We start from the raw sequence: 21,656 nt of genomic DNA on the forward strand, positions 1-21,656 counted from the left end.
CTCCACAACACCTGGGATCTTCCTGGACCAGGGATCGAACCTGTTTCCCCTGCATTGGCAGGCAGATTCTTAATCACTGCGCCACCAGGGAAGTCCCAAGAGTACATTTATAATTACAAGTTGTGATGAGTGCCATGAAAGAAAACGATAGAGAATCTCAGGAACTTTAGGTTGAATTATCAGGGGAGGCCTCCGAGGAAGTGCCAGTTAGGCAGAGACCTGTGGACGAGAAGGAGCTAGCTGCTCAGAGTGTGCTTGTGTGTGTATGTGTGTGTGTGTGTGTGTGTGTGTGTGTGTGTGTGTCTGTCTTTGTAGGGGAGGGGCCGGGCAAAAGAGGCTGGAGGATAGAAGAGTCTCAGCAGAGGGAAGATCCTGAGGGTTTGCTTTGTTTTAAGAAGTGAAGGAAGATGTGTGTGCTGGCATGTAGTAAGTGAAGGGGAGAGTGCTGTAAGGTAACGTTGGAGAGTTAATCAGGGAGCCAGTTGTGTAGGATCCTAGAGGCCATGACTGAAGGTTGGATTTTATTTTCAGTTCAGAGGGAAGCACTTGTTGAGATGAGCACTGTTGTTGCTGCTTGCAGAATGAACTGCAGAGGGGAAAGAGCTGAAGCAGGCACCTAGTTAGGAGATTCCATTATAGTTCAAAAAAGAGGCAGTGAGGGTCAAGGTGATGGTTTTGCTAGTAGAATGGATGGATTCCAGATATGCTTTGAAGATAGACAGTAGGGGATTTGTTGGTAGACTGGAGTAGGGATCAGGGAAAGGGAGACTGAAAGGTGATTCCTAGCTTTCTGGAGTCACTGGGGCAATTTTCTCACTCTCCATAGAGTTGAGAGAGATTGAGTGGGTTGAGAATCAACTTCCATTTGGGCATGTTAAATTTGAGATGTCTTTGGTTCCTTTAATTGGAGTTGTCAAGGAGAAAGTTGGATTTGTGAGTGTGGTGTTTCGAAGAGAGGTATGAGTTAAAAATAAGCGCACACAGGCCAGTGCTTCTCAACTTTGTGAGACCCGGTCCTGCCTTTATATGGCAGGTATTTTGAAATCTTCCCTTTACTATCTTGGCATGATATCTATAGCTAATATAACCTATCTATGCCCACAGTTTAAAAATATCAATATAATGCTCTAACTGTAATATGATAGAGAAGTAAAAGTATTTTTTAATGTGTTTCAATATGGAAGTGCTTGTTAATGACCATGAAAGACATGAAGTAATCAGGTTGCACCCATGATATTTACTGAGCCTTTGTATATATCAGATACTATACTGGCTGTTGTGCAGCATGCTGGGGATAGAGCAGTGAGCAAAATGAAAGTTTCTGTAGTCACGGAACTTAGGTTCTAGTGGAGGAAGGAGTTAATCAAAAAAATAGTTAAGTAAGAGATAAAGTATGCTAGATGGTGAGAAGCTCCCCATGTGGAGAAAATAAAGCAGAATTCAGGATAGGAAGTACCTCCTCTCCCTGTAAAATCACGTGAACATGACTGCTCCTCTCTCAGAGTGAGACAGTTGTGTAGTTTTGGCATCTCGGATGGGCCTTCACTGCCATTGGTTATCTGATTTCCCAAAATACACTATAGTCAGCTCATGGGAAAAAAAGAGAGTTGTCCATTAATTTTCACAGTGGTTGCATTTCTTGACAGTTAATGTGTATTAAAACCCATCATAATATTCTATCTATAAACCTGAGTTAGAGTCTAGGTAGGTTTTTCACCCATGTGGCTATCTGGTGTGGATATTTGAAAGTCATGACATGAGACAAGTCTTCATTGTTGGGGACTGTCTCTTGAATTGCAGGACACCTAGCATCTCTGGTCTTCCTTACTAAATACTATTATTATTCGTCCCAAAAACGAAATTTTTGAAATTTAGAAATTATTCGTCCCTAAATTTGTAAAGTTTCTTTAGAAGTTGGTTCTGTCCCTTTTGCGAACCATTGACTTAGGGGAGAGAAGAGGGAGCGAGAAGACGGATGGATCCTTGAATGAACATGACATTAAGAATTTATTAGAGGTAGAGGACTAGGGGAAGGAAACTGAGATTGTTAGCCAGTGGGTGGGAGAAAAATCCAGAAAGTAATGTCTCAGAAGGCAAGAGAGGAAGTTTCTAGAAAGAGGAAATCCTCAACTGTCAAATGGCACTGAGAGGTCAAGTAAGGGGACAGAGAAATCACTGGATTGGACAACATAAGGATGTTAAGGGTCCTGGCTTGAGGAGTGTCAAAGACGGAAGCCCATACTGTAGTGATTTAGAGGGTTATAGTACATGGGAGTAAGGAAGTAGGAGAGGCGTGAATAGGCAATTGTTTCAGGAAATATGGCTGTGAAGGGAGAGAAGAAATAGTGTGTTATTTGGGGGGGAGTATGCAGTTTTTAGTACTTAAAAAAAAATAAGGTGGAAGATATTAGAACATGTTTGTGTGCTAATAGGAATAATCCAGCAGAAAGGGAAAGATTAATGCATGAAAAAGGGGATAATGAAGGATTACAATATAATAAAGGGATAAATTTTGTGATATGGGATAAAGGGATAAATATGTGATAAATAAAGGGATAAAATAAAAAATAAAGGGATAAAAAATAAAGGGATAAATTATGTGATATGAAAGATTTCTGTCTTTGTGCTGGGCTTGAAAGATGGTGCCATTTCCATAGGCAGAGAGGAAAAGGGGGCATTTTTTGGATGAAGAGGATAAATGATAAAAGCAAAAGGAGGGAATATAGCACATGTAATTGAAGGGAGGGTTCTTGTTAAATAGAAGTGGGAAGTAAAATTTGGCTGGGTAGAGAGGATGCGGATTACTAAGTGGTCTGAAAACGATGGGGAGAAGTCTGTACAGCAGATGCTCTCTTAACCAGTTTCTATTAACTGCCTCATTACAGTGCCCAGTGCTCTGCATTTCTGCCATAAACACATTCTTGAATACCCCATACCGTTAGATTATACTCCAGTGTGCCTGCTTCTCCCATCAGTTGGCTGATATGCTTTACCAAGAGGCAGTTGCGTTTATTCCCTAACCTATTTATGCCAACACTATTTGTTATTGTTATTTATTTAAATGTTATACAAATCAGTGAAATAAGTGGGATAATGAAGTTGATAATGCTGTGTAAAGCATTATGGATACAGTTGCTAAAAATTGCTCTTGAATTAGATGAAGATTGTAAAAACTCTAGGATTCTCTATCCATAGTTATTTTACCAGTGATTTTAAGTTTTACCACATTTTAAAGAAACCCAGACTGACAAACACAGATGATATGTTATGAGAGACTGGCAAACACAGATGATATGTTTTGGTTTATGCAAAAAAGATGACACAGAACTGTCAACGGTGGACCCTTACTCAAAGAAGAGGCTTCAGTCTTACGATAAAAGATAGAGGAATGAATATTTATTTATATGTTTTATTTGAAAATGTTTACTGTTTGTATCATTTTTAATGATTATCTGATCTAACCAGATTATTTGATTGACTAATCAGATATTGGTCCTGATTGCGTTGGGGTTGAGGGAATTTCTACTATATATGATGTGAGGAGTTTAGGAAGCCAGTGAAGACCAAGTAGTACTTAAGGATGATTATTGTGGGAATCTCCAGGATGAATAGGATGGGATTCTGTACCAGGGGAGTATTAATCAAAATATATCCCAATATTAATGTGCATGTTACAAACTGTTCCGCTAAACTACATTATCATTTTGTGTTTATCCAGGAGCCTTTGAGGGAACAGGGAGAGGAAAGGAAATTAATATTTAATGAGCATTTTCTACCAGACATTTTGCTAAGTCTCTACATACATTATCCTGTTTAATGCTCACAGCAACTCCCCTTTTCAGAGGAGGAAGCAGCTTTAAATAACAGGTTAAATAACTTTCTCAAGGTAATTTAGCTAATGAGTGGGGAAAGAGAAAGCGTTTACCTTACTAGGGAATCTTGTTAAAATCCCTGATGTTCTTTAACTAAATTGTAAGACATTCATTTAATTGCTGAGTAATAAAATCTCCTTCGAATTAAATAAGGCCAAATGAACTCTGATTCTTCTTTAGTAGAAGGGGAATCACCACAATGTTGGCAAAACATACACTCTAGCCTTTTTCTTCTTCTAAAATCTTGTCTTTTGCTTGTTTGTTTAGTATAGTGTGGGGACTATCAGATTTTTACTATATCTAGAATGGACAGTTTACCAAAAAAAAAAAAAATCACAGTATAGCACTACATTATAATGGGACAAAACTGAAGAGGGCTCTGAAATCATAGCTTAAGAAATGATATGCTGTTTTTGGCAGTTGAGCCAAACTCCTTAAGTACATTTGGCTTTTGAATGGTTTTGAATGCTTTTATGAATCCTAACGACATTTTACTTCAAATAAAGCAGTTTTTAGGTAAATTAAACAATAAGTATTTCTTCGATATTTTGAATATTGAAATGTAATGAAAGCTAGATAAGTAAGATTTCTTAAGTATGAGCAGATTTCTTCCCAGGTTTCTTTTTCCTTGTTTCATTTCTTTAACATTTGTGATTTAAAAGTAAAAAAAAAAAAAAATTGTGCAAGTAATACATTTGGCCCTTCGTATCCCTGGGTTCCACTTCCTCGGATTCAACCAACTGCAGGTAGGAAATATTTGGAAAAAAATTCCAGAAAGTTCCAAAAAGCAAAACTGGAATTTGTTGTGTGTGATTGCTGTTTACATAGTATTCACATGGTATTTACAACTATTTACATAGCATTTACATTGTGTTAGGTACTAAAGAGATGATTTAAAGTGTATGGGAGGTTGTGCATAGGTTATGTGCAGGTACTGTGCCATTTTATATGAGGGACTTGAGCATCCACAGATTTGGGTATCTGTGGGATGGGGGGATGGGTGGGAGGAGTCCTGGAACCAATACCCGTGGGTACTGAGGGATGACCGTACATGAATAGCTCCTGTTAGAAAAGATTCAAATATTCAAGTAAAACTTGAAAGCCCCTTCTTACTTACAACAGTATACTGTGTTGTCTACACCCTTATCAGTCCCTTCAGAGATAATTGCTGTCACTTCTTTGGCATGTATTCATCTACTCCTTCTCCTTGGCTTTAAAAACAAAAACAAAAACTTTTACATATCATATTTTTAAAAACAAATGTAATCATACTTTTTCTATTCTACTACTTGGTTTTTTCAGTTATTATGCCATTGACATCATCCCCTGACAGTACATGTAATCAACTCCATTCTTTAGTAGGGAGCATGTGATTTATTTAGTCATTTTCTTGTTGTCACTAGGTTTTTGTATATCTTTTGGGAAGGGGCCATATGTGAAAGTACTTCAGGAGAAATTCCCTGCAGTGAATCCAGAATTTTATAACTGAATCAAAACAGTTTTTGCCATTTGAATTTTATTTTAATTTTTGATGTTTTTGAATTTTAAATAATCCATTTAAAAAATAGGTAATATATGTGCATGGCTCAAAATCCAAAATGTACAGAATGAGTCAGCCTCTCATGGCCTTTCCTTTAACCGATCTGTCTTGTTTCGTTTAGTGGCCACTGTTAACATTTGTTGTATATCCTTCCAGAAACAATCTGTGCATATATAGGCACATATCATATGCCTTATAACATTTTACCATTTTTTTTCCTCCACAAAGAATGCCGTACACACTGCTCTGCAGTAGAGGGATGTATCTTGGACATTGTTCCATACTAGTGCACGGAGAACTGCTTCTGTCTTCTGTATAGCACTGCATTGTGTGGCTTTCCCATACTTAATTTAGCCAGTTCCTGATTGATGGACTTCTAGGTTATTTCCAATCTTTTGCTACTATAATGCTGCTTATATATGTCATTGTGCACCTATGTATGAATTTAAAGTGTATAGGCATTTAAAATTTTGATAAGTGTTGTCAGACTGCACTTTGTGAAGATTGTTCTAATTTGCATTCACAGCAACAGAGTATGAGAGTGCCTCATTCACACTGTGTTTTCAAACTTTTTGATCTTTGCCAACCTGAGTAGTAAAAATGTCGGTTTAGTTTGATTTCTCTTAGTATGAATGAGGTTTTCAGCTCTTGATATACTTAAAAGACATCTATATTTCCATTTCTTTGAATTTCCTTTTTTTGGTTGGTTTGTTGATCTTTTTCTTATTGCTTTGTAGGAACTTGTTAGAAATTGAAGAAATTAGCTGTTTGTGACATATTTGGCAAATCCTTTTTCTCACTTTCTTATTTATCTTTGACTTTATCATATTCCTTACCATGCAAGAACTCATTATTTTTATGTAATTTCTTAAACCTTTTCAACCCTCTGACCAAACTGCCTAGGTACCAAATGGTTGGTATCATTCCTTGATAATTCAAATTGCATGATAAAATAACTAGAAAAATATACAGAAGATAATAACTATAGGTTTGGGTATTTTGCTTTTAGAACATTTTCTGGACTGATTAAACATTAATATCTACAAGTATTATAATACCAATAGTAGGGTTGTAGGTCAAGAAGGAAAGGAGATTTCATAGATTATCTGATTAAACCAGCATTTCCTAAGTATCTACAACATGCAAAACTCTTTACTGGGTATCGGGATAAACCTTTAATGAATTTTGAGGTTAGAAAAGATACTTAATGGTGATAACTGATAGAATTAGGGAAGAGCTTAGAGAGATCAAGTTTAGGAAAGGTGAAACAATCTAGGAAGTAGTTTCTTAACTGTTTTGCTCTTAAGCTTCCTGACCGCTTCTCAAGTCCAGCCTGAGGTTTCACAATCTCCATTCTTTCTTAGAAGCAAGTCCCAGGGATTTAGCCTCCTTTCTGCCTTCTTCCTTTTCTTCTTATTTACTTTTGCATTTTGATTTAGTATCTGCCAAGACTGGCTATGAAACAGGGTAGTCTCCCCATTCCAACCCCTTTTATTGTCCCTGAAGATAGAAACATAAAACCCTTAATGACCATAGTTTATTGCTGATCACTGTGTATGCACAGGTAAGGATTTAAAAAGTAACAAATACTGAGGAAGTGAGAAAATATGAGGATATGTTACTAAGTTCTTATAATAATGGGCTGTAGTTCTGGATTCCCTTGATGAGATGGTAAGAGTCAGTTGTCCTTTCTACCTTCTGATTGTATTTTGCTGGTCCTCCACCCTTAAGACTTTCCCCTTTTGTCTGAGCTCCTGTTTAGTGAAGACCATGTGATTACTTTCTCCACACTGACATAATGGTCTGATTTTAATTTCCCTGTAGAGCTAGTCAGGCAGAACAGTGGGTGATCCCTTGTTCCAGGTGTAGTCTATAAACTTGCCTGGACCCATCCATACTTTCTTGCCTTTTGTCTCAGGGGATAGTTGTCTTTTATCCCCTTCATGGTTAATCCTCCTATTGTTTAGCTGATGTTAAATTTTAATTTTATTCACATTTTTAATATTTTTATTTGAACTGTTCTTACTTGTTTTTAGGTAAAATTTGGTAATACCACCTTTAAAACAGATGTGTATCTCAAGTCCCTCAACCCTCAGTGGAACTCAGAATGGTTTAAATTTGAGGTAAGTTTTTAAATGTCAGCATTTTTGCGGTGACCCTTTTTTTCGCAGGAATGATTGGACTACGTTTTATTTCAGGTATAGTAGTTTTCCTACACCATAAAAATATTTCCTAAGAATATTGAGTTTTCAAAAAATTATGTTACAGTTCAGAAAATATCATATATGAATAGGAGAACCCAGATTAAAAAGGTATTATATTATTATATAGTAATTTTCTCTGGATTTTAGCGTATACCAAAAATCACTTAAGAATAATGTACAGATTAAACATCTTTTTGAATTGAGATAAAAATACGTATCATAAATATTGCCATTTTAGCCATTTTTAAGTGTACAGTACAGTAGCATTAATTGCATTCACATACATACAATGTTGTGCAACCATCACTACTATTTCCAAAATTTTTTCATCACTCCAAAGAGAAAATACTCATTCAGCAATGACTCCCCATGCCCTCCTCTCTCCAGCCCCTCGTAACCTCTAATCTACTTTCTGACTCTGAATTTGCCTATATAAGTATTTCATATAAGTAGAATCATAAGTATTTGTTCTCTTGTGTATGGCGTGTTTCACTTAGCATAATGTTTTCAAGGTTCATCCATGTTGTGTAGCATGTATCAGAATTTCATTCCTTTTTATGGCTGAATAATAGTCCATTGTATGAATATGCCATATTTTGTTTATCCTCTATCTGTTGATGCACACTTGGGTTTGTTTCTGCCTTTTGGCTATGGTGAATAATGCTGCAGTGAACTTTGGTGTACCAGTATCTGTTTGACTCCCTGTCTTCAGTTCTTTTGGGTCTATACCTAGAAGTGGAATGGCTGAGTCACGCGGTAATTTCTGTGTTAAGCTTTTTAAGGAACTGCCAAACTTTTCCACAGTGGTTGCATCATCTTACATTCCTACCAGCATGTGTGAGAGTTTTGGTTTTTCCATATCCTTGTCAATACTTGTTATTTTATTTTATTTTATTTTTAAAATGTAAGCCATCCTAGTAGGTCTGAAGTGGTATTCACAGTATAATTTTAATGTGTATTTTTATTATGAATGAGGTGAGTTTGATTTCCTATGGCTAAGGACCATCTGCATTCTTTTACTTTGAACTGTCTCATATTTAAACGACCTGAAGAAGGTATTTAGGTTTCGGAGGTTCACTTCACCAGACTTGATGACCAGTTTAATACAAAGAATGTAGATGTGAGGTGTTATCTAATTGGTTTTGATTTGCATTTCCCTAATGACTAATCTCTCTACCTTTGCTTAGAGATAAATCTATAAGATTTCTTTTCCTGGAAATAAGTAATCTTTTACATTTGGTATATGTATACATTTATGGTAATGAAGATTTTTAAATTATAAGATTTAATTTTTAAGATATACTTTTTTAGGTGGATGATGAAGATTTACAAGATGAACCTCTCCAGATCACAGTTCTTGACCATGATACATATAGTGCAAATGATGCCATTGGTAAAGTGTACATTGACATTGATCCTTTACTCTACAGTGAGGCTGCAACAGTCATCTCAGGATGGTTTCCAATTTATGATACCATTCATGGTAAGCAATACATTTTAAGAAAATAAGTCACAGTCTTTTAATTTATCCTTAAAGACTTTCGTGTTGTGCCTGGTATTTTTAAAATACATATCTTCAAAAGATGTCTTCTCTTTTAATAGACATGTGGTAGTCTGTATTGTTGGTAGAATTGTAACTTTTCTGACCATAATTTGAAATAATGCCTGCTAAATTTGTACAATATAGTAAGCAAATGTATCATGTGAAAATCATCTAATATTGCTACTCTGTTTCTAAAACACATTTTAAAATGAATAATCTTGAAACTTTTCTACTTAAAAATTCTTGAAAGGAAAAAAATTCTTCAAAGGCTTTTTGTTGCCTAAAGCAAAGTTCTCAAAGTATGGTCTTGGGACATCTGTGGGTCCATGAGATACTTTCACAGGCTCTGTGAAGTGAGATGAGAACTGTTTTCAGGATAATACTTATATGACATTTGCCATTTTTAGTCTCACTTTCTTACAAGTTGTACAATGGAGTTTTCAGAGGCTTTATGATGTATGATGTTACCACACATTGAATGTAGAGCAGAAATTAGAATCTAACTATTTCATTAAGCTACACACTATAGAGATTGGCAAAAATGTAATGTAATGCCACTCTTATCACTAAAATTTCTTTTGTTTTTCAAAATAGTTATTTTTATAAAAGTGTTTATTTTGACATAAATCGATTTACTGCTACTTTAAATGAAGTAATAAGTAAATATTTGTCTAAATTCTCAATTTAAATTTATAATATGGTAAATACTGAAGGTTTTGACCCGCACAGACAAAGATTCTTTGAGATCTTCAGTAATTTTTGAGATTGTAGAAGGGTCCTGCAATCAGAAAGTCTGAGAACCACTAGCCTAAAAATATGTCATCTCTTTAAAATGGCAGAGGGACCATTATGGGCATAAGGAACTGGCAGATGCTTCTGCCTACAGTCTTGCATTTTTCTGTCTATTTTACATTTTTGACCTGGCAATTACATTGATAGTAGTTTATTATAAGAAGATAAGATGTTTGATGAGATTTATGTGTATTGTAACATTCATATTCTATATTATTCATTGATGTTTAAAATGGTAAAATAAATTGGAGAACAGGATTTACTTAAATAAATTAGAGCATCTATAGAATGAAAATAATTAGGAAACAAAGTTAGCATTGCTGTTATGATTGATACATTATTTTTAAATCATTATTTGCCTGATTATTTAATTATACTTTATTTTCTTAAGGTAGAAACTTGTTTTTCCTTTTGAAATTATAGGTATCCGTGGGGAAATCAATGTAGTTGTCAAAGTAGACCTCTTCAATGATTTAAATCGATTTAGGCAGTCGTCATGTGGAATCAAATTCTTTTGCAGTAAGTAAATATATTTTATTACTCATTTGACAGGAAATTTAATAATTGTTAAATATGAGAAATCAAATTAATGTTTCAGAAGTCTAATGGAAAACGTATTATACCTTGGTCTTAATGCCAGAGAGAAAATTGTGAATTTTTCAGAAGTAATTACTGTAGCTCTGGGAACTGTTTATCTGATTTTAAAGTAAATGATATCTAATTTTTCACAAGTTCATAGAAAGTTTTTTTAGAAAAATCCAGTGGGGCATGTGTGTGCATGCGGTCATCATGACAGTGACACTGTGGCCCACGGGGAGGCTGCCTCTGGCTGTTCCCCACATCCTCCCTTCTCTAGTCTCTGTGCCAGCCTCTGCCCACAAGAGTGTGATTAGAAGGAATCACATTAATCATTGCTGGTTACAGTCAGTTAACTCCAGTAGAAAGGGTAACAGGTGAAGATTTTTGGATCTTTTTCAGAATTTTTAAAGAAGAATCCATATATTAATGAGACAGTATTTACATAAACCTTATGTTTAGTGATATTGAGTCTGAGGTGGAGAATTAATTGTTAAAGCACTACATAAGATTACAGCTCTGAAATACTTAAGAATGACTGGAAACAAGATTGAAAATAAAGGTGGAATGTTTTTTCCTGCAATGCAGCAATTTAATTCATCCTTAGAGAAATCAGATATGGGAATGCAAAGTGTGCATTTGGGGGTGAGCTGTGCATTTGCTACCGTCCTAACTCAAAACCCAGCAATTAAGGGAGTAAACCCAAACGGACCTACACAGAAAGAGTCCACAATTCATTCAGGCCACATGTTGAAAGAAAATGACTGCATTGTTAAACTAGGTATGTGTCTGCATAATATAAAACATTGTGATATGAAACAGATGATACACTGTATCTGAACAGTAGCCTATGCTACTTTGATGTCAGCGGGTTGTCAGAGGTTAGCGACAACATAGGGGGAGAGGACTTGTCACACTTTCTCAGCCAATGAAAACAAATCCCATTAATGTCTACATTTGGGAAACAAATTTGATGAGGCTACACGTGTGGCATATTCAGACTTAATTCAAATGGGCTCTTCAAAACCAGGCCATACAGACGTGGAGCCATTTGTGGTGGATGGACGTGTATATCTTGCAGAAGTCTCAAATGGCTTTAAAAAGCAGAATTATTTAAAAAGCATAATTACTGGACACTAATTTATAGAGAAGATTGCAAGCTAATCATCTAACGTAGATTTTACTCTTGTAGCAGTAGGTCAACAAAGGTTAAAATAATTTTCACGTATTTGTCTTACTTTATAAAGGTTAATATTTTATTGCCCATTACAGTTCTTTCAAAAGTTAGAACAAATTACTTTTGTCAAACGTGTAAAAGATCTGACTATAATTAAGCTTTGAATAACTGTCAAAAAAAGAAAAAGCCAGTGGCATTTTATGCTGGTATAGGATGCTGAAAGATAGGAGTGGAGCACTAGAGGCGGCACTGTGGTACTATCCATAGTGACATAAGCATCTACAGGTATGGAGCCCTGCGGATGCCATGAAATATGGGTCACAATTAAACAGATCTGGGCAATTCATAGCCAGCCTGGACTAATAGGGTTGAAAACTCCTATGTAGTGGAGTTAGTTTCAAGGCATGCATATAGTTTGGTATAGATGTTCTCACATTCTCCCCTTTTTAATAAATCCTGTGACGTTTGTTGTTCTATGTATTGAATGAGTCTATTAAGTAGTATAGTGACTACTGAACCAATTGGCCTTATAACCATGGATTATTAGAAACTACAGGCCTGTGTGACTTCTCAGATTATGTCAGAAAGGTAATGGCTTGATTTTTAAGGCTGCAGTATGTGGTGTGCAGAACTTTTTCAAAGGGCTTCCAATGATTAGAGTGTTTTGGTATTCATTATCTGCTTTCTGATTTTTTTATATAATATCAGCTAGCTCACTTTAATTTTGACTTTTTTACACTTCGTATTGAACGCTATTTAAGATGGTCTGTAGCTATTTTCTAAATTATAAAAATACAGTTTATATCTTACTGTGCTTACTTGAGAAAGGCAAGAGGCCTCATGAAGGAAAATGATTATTTCTAAGAATAAAATGGAACTTAGAAGACTGTTTGATTGAAAGTATTATTATGATTGCGTTGAGGTTATCACAGTAAAAGATGTTCTTGTACTATGTATCCAGAAGGTAAGAACTTAGTTGTACATTTTTAAAAAGTTAAATTTAGCCTTGTGATAAAGAGAAGCATAATAGATAATTTTTTTTAACAGCGACATCTATTCCAAAGTGCTATAGAGCTGTAATAATTCATGGATTTGTAGAAGAACTTGTGGTCAACGAAGACCCAGAATATCAATGGATTGATCGAATTCGCACACCAAGGGCATCAAACGAGGCCAGACAGAGACTCATTTCTTTAATGTCAGGTATTTAAAAAAAAAAAAAAAAAACTTCATGGCTGATTGACTTAATCCTCCAAAATTCTTCACTTCCTTTTGACATGCTACTAAAACTTTACAATGAAGACTATGAATTGTTAACTGACTGATTCCCTATCCCTGGCCCCGTCCTCCTGAACACATGTGCATTGCCATCTTATAACAAGACAAAATCTGAATCAGAAGCTTATAGTTACTTCTTAACTAGGTAGTAAAAGGAAATTGGGCTTATGAAGTGGCATGGTAGAAAATGCCCTGAACAAGGAGTAGGAAACTGAGTTCTAGTTTTCCTCCTTGGAGTGTTTATTTGTTGTCAGAGCTTAGGTAATCTCTCTAAGGTGTTTTGTTTAAATGTTGCCTTTTCATAGTCCTTTTCTGACAACTTGTACCTCCTTTTACCCCTACTCCCCCGCCACTCTTACCCCATTACTTTTCTTTATTTTCCTTTGAAGAACTTATTTCCATCTAAAGTTTGTATTTATTATGTACATATGTGTGAGTGTATATATACACTCACGCATACATACATACACACACACACACTCACACAGATATATCAGATAATAAATACATTATATTTAATAAGTACAAATGTTTATAATAAATTTATGTATTTAAATAGAAAATAGAAATATATTTATACTTATATTAACATGTTAATTATATTTAATATTTATAAATACATACAAATGTTATATTTAACATAATGTTACACTTAATATATTAAATAATCTATGATTTTCTGGACTCTTTCCTATTACCACCATGTCCAGCTTTGTATTATGCAACATGCAGATAAGAGGCCGACTGTGTTTTCTTCCTTTTTTCGTAGGTGAACTGCAGAGGAAGATTGGCTTGAAAGTACTTGAAATGAGAGGAAATGCAGTTGTTGGGTACTTACAGTGCTTTGATCTGGAAGGCGAATCTGGGTTAGTGGTACGAGCCATAGGAACAGCGTGTACACTGGATAAATTAAGTAGCCCAGCAGCATTCCTTCCTGCATGTAATTCCCCGTCCAAAGAAATGAAGGAGTAAGTATGAATCGATGAATTGTTCTTATGGAGCTTTTTATCTTTTGTCTACATATTTTCATTTGATTTGAAAAATTTTTTTTTTTTTTTTTTTTTTGTGGTACGCGGGCCTCTCACTGTTGTGGCCTCTCCCGCTGTGGAGCACAGGCTCCGGACGCGCAGGCTCAGCGGCCATGGCTTATGGGCCCAGCCGCTCTGCGGCATGTGGGATCTTCCCAGACCAGGGCACGAACCTGTGTCCCCTGCATCGGCAGGCGGACTCTCAACCACTGTGCCACCAGGGAAGCCCTGATTTGAAACATTTTAGTAGAGTTGTTCAACATACATTTTTTCCTGCAGCAGTTTTCTTATCAGAGATGACTATCAAAATTTGAAGCTTAAAACTATTTAGATATTCCTAATATTTTATTTATACTGTCATGAAATTCAAATTAAGTAATATAAAATTAAACTTGTTCCACATCTTTAGACACTGTATATCTAAAGCTTATGCATTCTGAAGAATTTTACTTGTTGTCTGGGGAATGCTTAATACCCTATATGTGATAATCCAATTATGCCTATCATTAGCAACATAGTATAGAAAGCAGGAAAGATTGACCTGTGCAGGGGTCTCAAACTCCAGTGTCTACAGAGGCCAAGTAGTTTATATAAATAAAATAATTGGGTATAATGGAGAATACTGGGGACTGCATAAAGCAGATGTTGGCAGACTTTTTCTGTAAAAGGCCAGATAGTTAATATTTCAAGCACTGGCCATATAGTTTTTATGTTTGTTTACCCAAAAAAAAAAAAAGAAGTTTGCCAATCTTGATCTAAAGGAATTTAAACTCTTACATTTTTTTAAAAAAGTATTTGTGATCCAACAGAACATTTCTTTTGGCTCCATTTGGCTAATGTGTCATCGTTTGTGCCTAAGGCAGAGATTCTCAACATGGTGTTGGTGGTGCTATCAACAAAGAATGCTTGAAATGAAAATTTTCTGTCGTAATTCTTGGGGTGAGCAGGATGATTCTATTGGGGACCAGAAATGCTGACTGTCCCACACAGCTAGGGACAACTCTGTACAACAAAGACTTGTTCCATACTAAATGCCAATGGTACTTCCATTGAGAACCATTGCTCTAGAGATTCTTCTAGATCAAGGGTCAACAAACTTCTTTGGTAAATTACCGGAATGGAAATAGCAAGGACTCAACTCTGCAGATGTTGCATGAAAGCAGCCGTCAATAGTATGCAAATAAATGAGTGTGTCTTTGTTCCAATAAAACTTAATTATTTTCGAATCAGATGGCAGGATGGATTTTGGCCTGTACTGTATATAGTGTGCCGACCTCTGTCTTTTATCATCAGGAGGTCAGAGTTCTTCTGTAGTCAGAAAACCCAAAATGTTTCCCAGTTCAGCAGTAGTCAAGAGAGGTTGCCTAGAAAGCAATCACAATTTTTTTTTTCAAACAGTCTATGTAAAAGTGAGATTCTTTATCAACTTTTTCTTTTTGTTTAATTGTTCCTTTCTGCTGGCCTTTAGTTATTTGGGTTAAATTTTAGTCACAAGAGGGAGCACAGTATTACATATATTTTCTAATTTTATTTGGAAATATATTGATAAGTGAAATGTTTTAAATGATTTATTGAGTGAATTTGCTTTATCTTCCATTTAAAATCTGTCTTAAAAAAGATATGAACTGCCTTCTGCTACAGGTAAAGTCAGATTGCAGGTATAACTTTTTGAGGGATTTAGGGTTTTTTTCTCTTTCCGTAGCAAATTTAAGTAAAGAGCTGGGTCCCTCTTCCTTCTGCCACCCTCCAGCTTTATCTGTACTGCCTGAAGGGGCCTGGCCTTTGCAATTGTGATGTCTGAAGTTTTCCTCTTTTCACTGAATTACTTAGTGGAAAGAAAGCTGCAGTACCTGTTGGTGCCTTAAAGTGACATATGGATGGTAGGGGAATACATTTCGCCTTCATTCAGGAAGGCGAACATTAATGTAAATCTGAGCTTGTCTAAGTTTTCTTTTTCTAATTTTTTTGTAGCCATTTGCCTTAAATTGTCAGCTAATCACTCCATGAAGAATTTAAGTGGCTTCATTAAGATTTCCTAATGGCATATTACTGCATAAGTCATGTTATTTAAAAAAACAAAAACAAAACCTCAGGCTGCTTTATTTCAACCAGCTTCTTTGTATTTTTGTTAATGAATCAGTTTGGGCACTAGTTTAAAATTGTTTTATGAGTCACCTGATTATAATTATTTTGGTTTTTAATTTTAACATTGTTGATTCTAGACAGGGATTTGATAAGGTAGTTTGGATTATGTTCCTGCCTGAATAGATTTAATGTTAGAAATACCACTAGGGTATTCTTGTAAGGCAACCTTTCATGCAAGGAGATTGATAAGAATTAGGACTCAAAGAATACATTATGGTGATGCTCTCTCCATTGTACTTGGATTTTAATTTGATGTCATAATTTGAACACTTAATGATGTTCATTTTATTTTACTTTTATTAATGGTGTGTTCTGCTCCATCAGTTTGTGTTTTCCTTTTAGATATTTAGTGTATTATGGAGTATAAAGCTCTTTGGTGTTTCCTAGCTGAACTATCTTGATGGTAGAAAGTGCATTTAAATATGGTTTATTGATTCTCTAATTTAAAAAAAAAAGTACTTTCTAGGAGACATTAGTCATAGTTTCTCCTCTGTACGGCACCGATTCTTAGACTTTTTAACTCCACTAGCCACTTACTTCAACAGAGAAAGAAAAAACAAAAATAAAACCTCACCCAGTTGCTTGTGTAGAAATTAGTCACCAGTGAGATATTTGATTTTTACCAGTTAAACACTTTAAAAAATTAAATTAGCAACAAAAGCAGAAACATTTGTCCTATAGTAAAAGCAGTGATATTTTCAGAAAGTAGATGGTCTTTAAAAGACCATTATTGCCAGTTAACGAAAACTCATGTTTGGATCTTGATAAATTGTGATTATTGGGAATGTTCACAGGACAGCGGAAAAGGAAAAAAGGCCAGGAAAAGTTGGGCTCTCGATTACTTTTAATTTGAATTCTAAAAAATGGGAGTATGGTAGTTTTTCAGAGTGTAGTGACTTAATTCATTTCCCCTCATTGTGCATAAGGGAAGGCATTGCACAATGAAATAGTTGCTAATATGAAGTCTAGGATTCTTCATTATATAATATACCTTTTTCCCCATCCACTATAACTATGCTCTTTCGGCTAAATTTCTTTGTGAAAATTTAAGTGCCATAGATGTATGTTTCTGGTCTAAGTGTATCTGGTCTAAGTATCCTTTACATGTGCATAGATGTGATCTATTGCAGGATATTAGTTGATATCTTACACAATTTCAATTTAGAATGTAGTTTAACTAAATTCTGTTTAAGTTTAATAAGCTATTCTGTTTGAAAGCTACACAAAAGTCATTATATTGCTTAATTAATGTTTTTTTTTTTAAAGCGGTGTCCCTTTGCTTTGTTTTGTTCCCAGTGTAACCTGGTTTTAAGCTATATACTTGGAGTGCTGAAATATGGAATAATTGGATCTATTTATATTAATTCAATTCACTCATTTCTCTTTATGCTGTCATTTTCATATTCTTATATAACTCTGTCTTGATATGCTAGACAGAAACAGTTTTGTTAGTTAAACTTCCTTTGTAGAAAAATATATCAGCAGTTATTCATATCTCAGTTTCAAAGTAGTGTAAGAACATCATATTTGGCTTTTCATTTTTATGTGTGTTTTCTTCCTGAAATATTGTTTAGTAAGCTCTGTGGTGATCAAAATAATAGCAAACATTTTAAAGTAACTGAAAATCCAAATTTTAATCTTTTTCTTATTTAATTCCACTGGCAGTTCTGCTTGCTATTTTTCTTATTCACATTCCTAATTTATTAATCTGATTCTTTGTAACTATTTCTTAACAAATTAATATTTAGCTCTTCTTTTTTATCTCAACTTGTTTTGTGCATGCTAGGGATTAAAAAATAATTCCTGTCCCCTAACTACAAGCTCCTTTGAAATTATTTTAACATAACTTTGCTATCTCTTGTATGTATTGTTTTCTTTTCTTCCACTTTGACCACAAATTCCCTCAGGTCTCCGCTGGTTCATCCTCCAAGCCATGGATGCCGCTCGACTCACAACAGCCCAATTCATACTGCTACTGGCTCACGACTTACTCAGAACTTCTCTGTGTCTGTTCCCACTCTCATCTATACTGGTACGAGACTGCTCAGACTCCAGAGCTGGGGAAGCAGGCCACGGGCAGAGTGGCTGCAGAGGGCAGGCAGGCAGGTAGCGTAGGCAGGTACCACAAGTCTTTGCTTCCTCCTTTTCTCACTCGTAGTCCAGTGGCACTGAAGAAATCCTGTATTTAGCCGCCGCAGAGGCTCTAACTACATGGAAGTGAAAGTGTTCTTCCAGCTTCCAAAGTCTCTTCCATAGATCCTCTAAGAACCCTATCTTGTATATGTATACTGTGAGTTTTTAGGAGAATCCTCCAGTATGTATTTTTGCCATTATTTCTGCATTTGGTTAGAAATAAAATTGATGATTGGACTCTAAGTGACATAGCTGCCAAAGCTTCTGATTTGCTTATTTTCTTTATATACAAAACTTGTAACAGTAGGGTCTGTTTCATTCTGTGGAAGAGAGCTGTTGGAAAACAGGTAAGCGACTCTTCTGCATAAAATGCAATGTTTCTGTGTAGCCTATATTCATTTTCCACTCTGCTGTGTTTTTAGCTGTGGCACTCTTGATGCTATAGGATAAGGAAACATGTTTTTCTTTTCAAGATATCTGTGTGTGCAAATATAAAAAATATTGTGAATATTTACACACACCATTTGCAGTCATCATTTTTTCTTTCGTAACTTAAAAAAGCATTGTTTGTTTGAAAATATTTTTATTCATGTATTTATTCTTTTTGTTTATTTCTTCTTTTAATGTTTTTTTACCCCCTTAGTCTGCCATTTCATGCTGTTTTGCTTTTTTACTTGGCTTATTAACTGTTTCAAGGCAGATAATTACTTATCTGGAGAATGATGAATGGTTAAACAGCAATTGGATGTCTTTGGCCTCATACCCAGCTCCACACTTAAGAAATGACTGCTGGCCCTGCCCCAATACTTCCCTGGTGTTTAGATCATGCTGCCTCCGTCAAGTCCTTTGGCACATGATTACTTAATATTTCTCCACCTTCTTCTGGCAGGATTCCCTTCAATGAAGATCCCAATCCCAATACTCACTCATCAGGACCCTCAACCCCTCTGAAAAACCAAACTTATTCCTTTTCACCTTCCAAGTCCTACAGTCGACAGTCCTCTTCTTCTGATACAGATTTGAGTTTGACACCCAAAACTGGTAAGGCACTTCCACTCACTTTTTCTCTTTTTTTTCCAAATATGTTTATGTTCCTTATTAGCTTTCCATCCAAGCCTTTCTTCCTGTTTTTGGCATTTAAGTTAAAAGATAATGTGAATACTGATCATTTTCAGTTACTACAATTAAAATGTGAAAATTTTGTGTAGTTCAGAAGTTATCTTGTTCAGAGAGCGACATTTTGTTGATTTAATCATAGTGTAGATAAGAAGGCCAGAATTCATTTTTGCATGTAGTCATTTTCCATTTCATGCTCAAATTAAGAGGAATAACATCGTAAAGCATTTGGATAGAAGGTAACACTAGTAGCTTGCAATCCAATTCCTCATGCAGTATAAGCATTTTTGAATTCATTGTTTCTATTTTGGAATTTAATTCTAAGATTTTATTAAGAAAAAATCTTACAACTGATTTGGTTATTTTGGAGTACATGTATCTATTTACTAGCTTATTATTTAAAATATTTGGTTTTGCTAGTCTTACTCTCTAGGTTAGAAAATAGCATTTTTGCTTTACTTATTCTTGCATATTTGCCAGGGTATGAAATTTATAATTTTTCCCTCTCCTATTTGTATTTTGTTAATCTCTGAGTTTTTGTGAATATGTTTTATGATAAAAACTGATTAAAAAAATCAAATTAGTTTCTTACTCCTTAAAATAGAATTAGCTTATTTAAGTCATTGAATTATTCTTCTTAAGAAAAATAAAAAATAAATAAAACATTTAAAAGTTAATAGTTTGCAATTTTTGCAAATAGCATTTTTGTCTGGGAGTTTCCTTGCCAGATTGATGAAAACATTTTGCCTAGTTTATTTGCATTATTTTTAATTTGTCATCTTTAATAACTTTATTTTTGTGTTAGACAAGAGATTTAGAAAATGACCCCAGATCTTACGAAAACAATGAAAAGAACCAGCACTACTTCCAAAGTAAAGAAAGGGCATTTTTAAAAATCCTATAGACATAATATCTATTTTTATAAATGTAGTCACAAAATGTAAAGAAGATAATTATTAACACCTAATTCTTTGAAAATAACTGCTTTATTTTTACATGTATAATTATAAATAACAACTTAAAATAATGTGATATTTGATAGTAATGGATGCTTTGGAATATGGCATCTTCACCATATTTGTGTCATAAAAACTGAACCATTGAAATTGTAGTGAACCAGTGAAATTGTGTTTTGTTTTGTTTTTAAATAAAGGCTGAGGTTCTGGCCTTGAAATTCATAACAATGAAAACAATAAAGACCTAGGATAGCATTTGAAGAGTAAGTTTTCTTAAACATATTTTTGAGGCTTTGTCCACTGGTTGTTTATTTGTGTATTCCAGGTCACTTTTCAGTATTTCTTACCTTCCTTTTTTTTTGCCATACTACAGACACATTTTTGAAAGTATTTCCTTGGTCTTTCTGTTTCTTTTTTTTCATTCACCAGAAAAGCCAAGTCTAAAGAAGATTGTGAAGTAATAAATTAACTGAAAGAGACTTCTCTTCCCTTAGCTTTCTAGTAGGCAATCAATTGTACTATCAATGAAAACTTTTTTGCATTTTATTTTCTAGCTCCAAATTTTTAGTTTTTAAAAATTAACTTACAAAAGAGCTATTATTCTCATGTATTTCTACATTTATAAGCTGTCGCTAAATTAATCATTTTGTTTTACTATAACTATTCAATACCTCAATCGCATATTTATAGGATATTAACAATTTTTAGTTGTTTGGCCTTATCATGGGTCCCAAAAATATCTTCGAATACTCCTGAGGAGCATTGCTATTTCTCATGGAGATTTAAAGTGGCAAAATTATGAATGTTCTAAAGTTCCTAGAGCTGTAGTTCAGCATGTATTTCATGATAGATTAGTTGTTTATGATTGATTTATTATAGGTAAATTGGAGAGCCAAAAAAATAGAATAAAGTTAATAAAACTTAGACTGAGAAAGTTGTTTTTCTGTTTGTAGTTAAAGCTATCACCCACCTTCAGATGGGTCTTCAGATGGGTTTTTAAAAAATTTCATATTGATTTAAATATTTTTATAGAGTCTAATTTTTGACATTTTACAAGGTTTTATTTTCATTTTTTTTTCAAGTATTCAACGAGTAGGAGTGGAATTTTAGAATTCTAGTGTTAGGATATTGATGTGACACCTGACTCAAGCCAGTTTTTACTTTTTTTGGTCAGGCTTTTTGCCATGTATGTTTTTTGTGATCCAGAGGGTATTTCTTTGGCTCTTAGGTACTCAAATCTTTGTAAATATAAACAGTACTGTGATAGGATTTGCGTATTTAAAATTTTAGAGGAAA

The 21,656-nt window shown here is 34.7% G+C and overlaps 1 protein-coding gene and 1 pseudogene across 15 annotated transcripts in view; both read left to right on the top strand.

Annotated features, from left to right (window-relative positions):
* C2CD5 (C2 calcium dependent domain containing 5) overlaps positions 1–21,656 on the top strand; it is an 82,538-nt gene that overhangs the window by 2,669 nt on the left and 58,213 nt on the right. For 9 of the 15 annotated variants that reach the window (XR_009565435.1, XM_060305956.1, XM_060305946.1 and 6 more), the window contains exons 3-8: positions 7,449–7,535; positions 8,928–9,099; positions 10,375–10,470; positions 12,752–12,907; positions 13,752–13,950; positions 19,178–19,329. Coding sequence is in view for 14 of the 15 variants with exons in the window: in XM_060305956.1 (XP_060161939.1) it covers positions 7,449–7,535; positions 8,928–9,099; positions 10,375–10,470; positions 12,752–12,907; positions 13,752–13,950; positions 19,178–19,329 (862 nt within the window). In the remaining variant the exon portion in view is untranslated. Of the gene's footprint in view, positions 1–7,448; positions 7,536–8,927; positions 9,100–10,374; positions 10,471–12,751; positions 12,908–13,751; positions 13,951–18,062; positions 18,188–19,177; positions 19,330–21,656 lie in introns of those variants that run through there. The other 6 variants (XM_060305948.1, XM_060305952.1, XM_060305949.1 and 3 more) reach the window with 2 other exon arrangements.
* Positions 10,541–11,667, top strand: LOC115844375 (leucine-rich repeat-containing protein 34-like; annotated as a pseudogene).

This window comes from Globicephala melas, chromosome 10 (genome assembly GCF_963455315.2).
Source record: "Globicephala melas chromosome 10, mGloMel1.2, whole genome shotgun sequence".
Taxonomy (NCBI): Eukaryota; Metazoa; Chordata; class Mammalia; order Artiodactyla; family Delphinidae; genus Globicephala; species Globicephala melas.